An 8,139-nucleotide genomic window follows, 5' to 3' on the forward strand; every position below is an offset into this window, starting at 1 on the left:
GAAGCGCGGAGCTGTTACTGGGATTCAAGTCAACACTGCACAAAGAAAGTGATGGCCGCAACCTCCCGTGAAACGGAAGTTCTTGCGAGTCACTTCGCAGGTTCCGGAGACTCTCCGAGAGGGCAACACCCCGCACTCCTGAATAGGAAGTGTTGATTGCACGAAACTTCTGGACTACAGTTCCCAGGAATCCCAAAGGGGTATGGGACTACAGCCCTGCCTGTCTGGGGTGGAACTGCTTCCGACTACACCTCCCAGAATCCTCTGCATGGTCGTGCTTCCGCCTTCCCTCCACTATTTCTTTGAGTTAAACTCAACCTGAGTCATTTAAGCACAGTTAGCATTTGGCCTTTTTGTTTTTTGTAAATTTTTTTTTTTTTTTTTTCAAGAAGAAAACTAGAACGTGGGCATTTAAAGGAACTATAGATATTTAGAGGGGAAAAAGAGAAGATTCTCACATGTAAAGAAAATGAACAAATTTTAGCAGGAAAGCTATGCCTATGACAAGACTTGCTCTGTGCTGCACTGGACATCGACCTTAAGGAACATGGAATCTCCGATTTGGTTTGACTCCATTGTCTCTTTATATATGTCTGTATTCATCTACTTCTGACTTTGCTGTCTAGCATATACTATGTACTCCAAGATGCCAAGCACAAGGAGTTCCAAGCACAGGCCATAAAACAAACTGCTTCCTTGTTTCTGACAAATGAGAAGAGCAGCATGGGCAAAGAACTGGAGAAAATACTGTAATAGGAAAAAAGTTTCTTTCCTTGGAATTTTTTAAGTTCAAACTCAAGCTTTCCTTTGACTACTCCTATATTGTTCTTTTTGATACTGTATATTTGCTATGAATCTTTTTAGACAAGGTGAGGTCATTATTATTTAGGGCTGGGGGATAGGTAAGTTGATGTGGGAGATGGAGTCCATATAACGACAACAAGTGAAACTACAGGAAGTATGTACTTAGCACTTTCTTCTGGGCAGGAAATAATTTAAAAAGTGAAACTTCTAAAAATAGTACATAGTATTGCGAATAGTAACATGAAGTTCAGTTCAGTTCAGTTGCTCAGTCCTGTCCAACTCTTTGCAACCCCATGAATTGCAGCACGCCAGGCCTCCCTGTCCATCACCAACTCCCGGAGTTCATTCAGACTCACTTCCATCAAGTCGGTGATGCCGTCCAGCCATCTCATCCTCTGTCGTCCCCTTCTCCTCCTGCCCCCAATCCCTCCCACCATCAGAGTCTTTTCCAATGAGTCAACTCTTCGCATGAGGTGGCCAAAGTCCTGGAGTTTCAGCATTAGCATCATTCCTTCCAAAGAAATCCCAGGGCTGATCTCCTTCAGAATGGACTGGTTGGATCTCCTTGCAGTCCAAGGGACTCTCAAGAGTCTTCTCCAATACCACAGTTCAAAAGCATCAATTCTTCAGCGCTCAGCTTTCTTCACAGTCCAACTCTCACATCCATACATGACTACTGAAAAACCATAGCCTTGACTAAACGGACCTTTGAGGCAAAGTAATGTCTCTGCTTTTGAATATGCTGTCTAGTTTGGTCATAACTTTCCTTCCAAGGAGTAAGCGTCTTTTAATTTCATGGCTGCAGTCACCATCTGCAGTGATTTTGGAGCCCCCCAAAATAAAGTCTGACACTGTTTCCATTGTACAAAACACTAGCTTTGTTTGTAGTGATGCTTTCTAAGGCCCACTTGACTTCACATTCCAGGATGTCTGGCTCTAGGTGAGTGATCACACCATTGTGATTATCTTGGTCCTGAAGATCTTTTTTGTAACATGAAGTATTAAATACATATAGGTTAAATTCAACACTTATCAACATTATGCCACACTGGCTTCATGTATCACTTTAAAATTTTGTTACTAAAGAATTTTAAGGACTTCCCAGGTGGTGCAGTGGTAAAGAATCTGCCTGCCAATGCAGGAAACACAAGATATGCAGTTCCATCCCAGGGTCAGGAAGATCCCCTGGAGCAGGAAATGGCAACCCATTCCAGTATTCTTGCCAGGGAAATCCCATGGACAGAGGAGCCTGGTGGGCTACAGTCCATGGGGTTTCAAAGAGTCAGAGGCAACTAAGCACACTTATAAAGAACTTTAAAGCAGTCTTTAACACTATCATTTCCTTTCAAATATCATATTGCTTAAAAATAATAAAATTATTTTACAGCTGGTTTACTCCAGTCAGTATCCAAATTGATGACTTCTTTGTATTTGATTGCTATCTCACCTGAGGCTCATTTATTCTAAAACTATATCCTACACCATTTACAGCCACCACCACCTCTAATGTCCTTGAACTGTTGGAGAAACAAAGATGTCAAATTATGTGTCTGAATTCTGGATTTGTCTATTGGCTTCTCGTACTTTCTCCTCAAAACTTCTAAACATCCTATAAGTAGAATTTTTATTTAAAGGCTATCTTAGATACAGGTTTTTTGTTTTTCCTTTTGGCAAAAACATGTCACAGAAAGGAACGGAAATATTTGAACATGAAACATATTCTGTTCAAACAAAGCCAATGCAAAGCCTGGGCAAGTTTCTGGAGAGAAAAACCAAAATAAATAACAGCAAATATGTTAAAAACACCTAACTTAAAACAAGGAAACCATTACCACAAATCACATCTCATGATCCTCTATATTACAGATTCTATCTTTAAGAAAGGAAAGAGAATATTTGGTCATCTCAGTTTTGAAGTTTCACATATATTAAACAGGATAAGATAACAGCAAAGATTTTTCATATGAGGAAAATAATTTGGAGAAAACATTTCCTATGTTAGACATATCCCCACTTGTGTTAAATCCCCCAAGCAAACCTTGCAACAACACTGAGAAGTGCAATGTAGAGCAGTGGTGGAGCACTGGTCCCAGTGCTGCTCTGCATCCTATTGTCTATTATAGATCATACTTGATCTTCTATAACTTGATGTTTTCTCCAAACAATATGTGAAAACGTATAGGTCTAAATCATTTTAATGGTTGGTATTATTCCTTTCTGTGGGCTTCCCAGGTGGTACAGTGGGGTAAAGAATGCACCTACCAATGCAGGAGACTTCAAGAGATGCAGGGTCGATCCCTGGGTCAGGAACATCTCCTAAGAGAAGGGAATGGCAACCCACTTGAGTATTCTTGCCTGGAAAATTCCATGGACAGAGGAGCCAGGTGGGCTATAGTCCATGGGGTTACAAAGAGTCAGACACACCCACACATTATTCCATTATATGAGGATGACATAATTTGCTCAATCTCTTATTCATAGAACTTTAGGTTGTCTGCAACTTTTATTACTGCAAATATTCTTAGAATATGCTCCCTTCTTTAAACTGTCTTTTCCAACCTGTGCAATCATGTCTTAAAGACAAATTCTGAGCAGTTGCATTAGTGGTTGAAAGATAATGCTCCTTATACACTTTGATACATATATATAAAATCCTCTTCAGAAGTTACACCTGTTTTTGTTTTTTTTTTTTCACTAACATATGGTAAGGATGCTAACTTTTTTCTACTCCCTTACTGACACTGAGTTTAGTTAATCTGTCACTATTGCCAACCTGAATTGGTAAGAACGTAATACTTCAGGGGTGGTTTTATTTGCATTTGAATGGCTGTTTCATATACAAACAATAACTAGTATGAAAATGTAATGTAAAAAAAAAAAAAAACAACTAAAGGGACTTCCCTGGTGGTCCAGAGGTTAAGAATTCACTTTGCAATGCAGGGGTTTCAGGTTCAATCCCTGGTCAGGGAACAAAGATCCCACGGGCCACAGCTAAGACCTGATGCAGCCAAATAAATACTCTTTTAAAAAGGAAAGAAAACTAGGGATAAAATATGATCAAAATAACAAACAAAATAAACATACAAAAATACATTGTTATTGAAGATAAAGATACTGTAAAAATATGTCCTCCTCCAAAATCCAACTATAATCCCAAACTGAATCGTGGTTTTGATAGGAACATGACAAAATGAGCACCTTCTAAAAACCCATTATTAAACAACATGCTGAGAAAGAGTGGTGTCTGCTTCTGACAATGAACACTTTGGCTTGGAAAATAGAACCAGTAGGAATATGAATACATATCAGTGTCTCTGCCACACCCTTAAAATATCACTTCCATAGAGCTTCTCGACTGTATGAAGAATCTAATGGATTTGAAAACCTGAGTATGGCCTAATTCTTACCATAATAATAACACAGCTTTCATCTCTGAGCACTATTTTGAATGTTCTTAGCAGAGAATACATTTCTAGAGGAGATTCTAAAAACAAGCAAAAACACCTACAGGTTTTGGCTGGACTGAAGTTCTTGCTGGCTCCATCCCAATTAGAATTTCCTTCCTGGGCACACCCATTAATGGAAATTTGACCTCTAAATACTGTCATTGCCACAAACAGCCCATTTGTCAAGAATCACTTTCTTGGCCTATGACAGCTGATGGGCATTTCAAGAAAGGTGTTGAGATCCACAGTAGTTTCCTGGAATGCCCTTAAGAAACATGTGCTTTAGTGCTGCACGCTGACATCATGGGTGGCAGCATCCCTGTCCTTTGCTCCTCCAGCCCTCCCAATGGCTGAATGTCTATCATCTGAAACACCTAGAGTGGCTTCTGTTTTCCTCATTGAACCCAGACTGGCTACATTTATAATGTTTCTGTCCTCTTGTGGAGTCTTGGCTGAGTAAGAAGGTCCAAGCTATATATTTCCTGAGCCTTGTCGTGCTCATGACATGCATAATCCATCTCATCCCTATGAACTCTCTAATGGGCAAGAAGATATGAGTTACAACTGATGCCCTTCTCACACTCCTTACACTTATAGGGCCTCTCTCCTATGTGGACTCAGAGATGAACCTGAAGATCTGAGTTCCAACTGAAGCCCTTCCCACAACCGTCATATTTATATGGCTTCTCTTGGGTGTGATCTCTCTGATGTAAGTGAAAATAGAAGCCCTTATCACACACTTGGCACATGTGAGGCTTTTCTCCTGTGTGAACTCTCTAATGAGTGTGCAGAACTGAGCTGTATGTGAAAGCCTTCCTGCACACATCACATTTGTAGGGTTTCTCCCGTGTGCACCCTCTAGTGAGTGTGCACGTGTGTGCTTTGGCTGAAGCTCTTCCCACCCTCGTCACACTCGTAAGGCTTCTTCCCCATGTGCAGCTTCTGGTGAACTTGGAGAATGGAGCTGGAACTGACGCATTTGCTGTACTCGCTGCATTTGTAGGGTTTCTCCCCTGTGTGGACAAGAAGGTTGGAGCTCTGATCAAAGTCCTTCCCACACTTGGTGCACTTATACGGCCTTTTCCCACTGTGGACCCTCTGATGGAAACACAGGAGCAACCCAAATCCGAACCCCTTCCCACACACATCACAGGTGTAGGGTATCTCCCCCATGTGGACTCAGCAATGGTTATGAAGAGAGGAATCGCAACTGAAGCCTTTGCCACATTCCACGCATTTATAGGGCTTGTCTCCTAGAGGGCCATTGGGATTTCTAGGAAGGTTTGAGTTCTATTTGCAGCCCTGAGCCCACTCTTGACCTTCACAAGTTTCCTCCCCTGAATGGGTTTTATCATGAACAGTATGTTCTGAGCTCTGGCTAAAGTGCCTTCCATACCTATGGTGTTTATAAGATATTCCTCCGTGTGAGCATTGTGATGAACATGAGCATCATCTGTGAAGCCCATTCCAGGGTTATTACATCTGAAAGTGTGCCACACTGCATGGACATGTGACTGTGTTTGACTGTTGACTTTATAACCAAGTGTTTCCCACAGTTGGTGTATCTACAAAGTTCCTCTCCTTTACATTCTTGGGAATCATCATAATCACTCAAGGTCTGAAAGAAGCTGTCATCACACCGAGCACATCCATCCAGTTTCTCTTCTATCTGCTTTCTCCGAGAATTATGGGGCTCAGTCGTTAGGTTGGCTTTCTTCCAGGATTCTGGGGTAAGGACCTGTGTCAGGATTTTCTAAGCTGTGATGTCTTGATTTTCTAAATTAATGGCATTTATTACATGGTTTTCATTTTCAGAAATCTGAACAGACACTCCTGGCCACTCTTCACAGAGGGAAATGTCTCCTAAATACTGGGGACAATCCCCTTGAAGATTCATAATAACATAATCATGACTCATGGTCAATTCACTGATCCTTTGGTTCCAAATTTGCCAAAAGTAGAGCACTTCTGGAGAAGGCAATGGCATCCCACTCCAGTCCTCTTGCCTGGAGAATCCTATGGACGGAGGAGCCTGGTGGGCTGCAGTCCATGGGGTCGCTGGGAGTCGGACACGACTGAGCGGCTTCACTTTGATTTTCACTTTCATGCATTGGAGGAGGAAATGGCAACCCACTCCATTGTTCTTGCCTGGAGAGTCCCATGGACAGAGGAGCCTGGTGGGCTGCAGTCCATGGGGTCGCACAGAGTCGGACACGACTGAAGTGACTTAGCAGCAGCAGCAGCAGCAGAGCACTTCTGGTGAGAGGTAACTCAAGCCTTTTTCCTGAAGGTTCATAAGGTTGTTTTTAATCCTGTCTTCTATGAGGAGAAAGAGAATTTGGCTAAGCAAACAAGTAGATCATCTATCCAAAGGCTCTGAGGATATGAAGCTGGGTGGGATGAGAAGTTGCCACTGGATCCTAGTTGTGTATGAAACAATTAGAAACCTAATCTGTGAGCTGCCAATCAAAAACCACTGACTGCAGATGCATCAAAAGAAATACTGGAAACAATTTATAAAGGAAGAAATTCACCTCTCTGCTATTAGAGTAGTCCATAAAAAGACTTTAGTCGTTTTGCTAATTTGTTTTTAAGTAATGGATTTGATATCCATGACCTCTAAAGCCTATAGTTTTTTCAGCAATATTTAAAAATAAATTTATCTAGAATAATTTTTCTTCCAAAATACACAAGCTTTTATAGTTTTTAAGCACATATTTACTGTGAGACAACTTTAAAACTTAATAAATCTCTGTGTGGGTACTTTTGTAAGAATTATGTATATCTGTGAGGCTTTAAGGAGAAGGCAATGGCACCCAACTCCAGTACTCTTGCCTGGAAAATCCTATGGATGGAGGAGCCTAGTAGGCTGCAGTCCATGGGGTCGCTAAGAGTCAGACACAACTGAGCGACTCCACTTTCACTTTTCACTTTCATGCATTGGAGAAGGAAATGGCAACCCACTCCAGTGTTCTTGCCTGGAGAGTCCTAGGGATGGGGGAGCCTGGTGGGCTGCCGTCTATGGAGTTGCACAGAGTCGGACACGACTGAAGTGACTTAGTAGCAGCAGCAGTGAGGCTTTAAAGGGAGATGCCCTTTTAAACACTGTACATATTGAACCACACTGAAATGGAATGCACCATACTTGAAATGTGTTGTTCACTGTGAATTCATTTTCAACATATTCTTGGTTATTGCTGTTTCTGACTGAAGGGGTGAGTATACATCAGAAAGAATCATCATAGCTACCACACCATGTGACTATTTATTCATTACATGATATGAAGTTAGAAGAACAAAAATATGTAAAAAGACAAAAACAAAAACCCCCAAACATAAGGGGAAGGTTCCTATATGATTTATGTAATATATATAATAATGGAGTTCTGGACATGGTGAGAGATATAAAGGATCACAGAGACCTTCCAGGATCCTGTAGAAGGTTGCAGAAACAAGCAGCACGTCCTCTCTCCTAACCAAGTCCTTGCCTTTACATCAGCTATTAAACATGATAGAACTATCATGTATATTTGTGTACCACATGCACAACTGAACACAGCGGGCCTACAGCTGCAGTGGGGATTGAAATGGGGATAATTTTGTGAAATATGGGACATCCTTTTTATTTCCCTGAGGTTTTCTGGCTTTGTGAAGAGACAAAATCCCTCAAGACCCTATAGTCCAATTCCCAACTTCTCCCCTTTGAGGTTATTGCAGAATCTCTAACAGCCATGGCTAGGAGAATGGGCAGCGTGGAACTGTTCACGGCCTGGCACCCAGGAAGCAAGATTGTACGAAAAATTCATAAGAAATAGATGGTCACAACACCTTGGCACCCAAAAATAGGCTTCACAAAATGTCACAAACATCATCTGGACACTGCTTCTAG

At 41.5% G+C, this 8,139-nt stretch overlaps 1 protein-coding gene across 1 annotated transcript; it reads right to left on the bottom strand.

The window, feature by feature from the left end:
- Positions 1-2,991: 2,991 nt before the first annotated feature.
- ZNF285 (zinc finger protein 285) lies at positions 2,992-6,895 on the bottom strand. Its single transcript, XM_059877575.1, is given in 4 exon segments — positions 2,992-5,093; positions 5,095-5,665; positions 5,668-5,769; positions 5,772-6,895. Coding segments are annotated over 4 exon segments (1,683 nt in total). The 5' UTR covers positions 6,358-6,895; the 3' UTR covers positions 2,992-4,669.
- Positions 6,896-8,139: the final 1,244 nt, after the last annotated feature.

Source organism: Bos taurus, chromosome 18 (assembly GCF_002263795.3).
Source record: "Bos taurus isolate L1 Dominette 01449 registration number 42190680 breed Hereford chromosome 18, ARS-UCD2.0, whole genome shotgun sequence".
NCBI classification, from domain to species: domain Eukaryota; kingdom Metazoa; phylum Chordata; class Mammalia; order Artiodactyla; family Bovidae; genus Bos; species Bos taurus.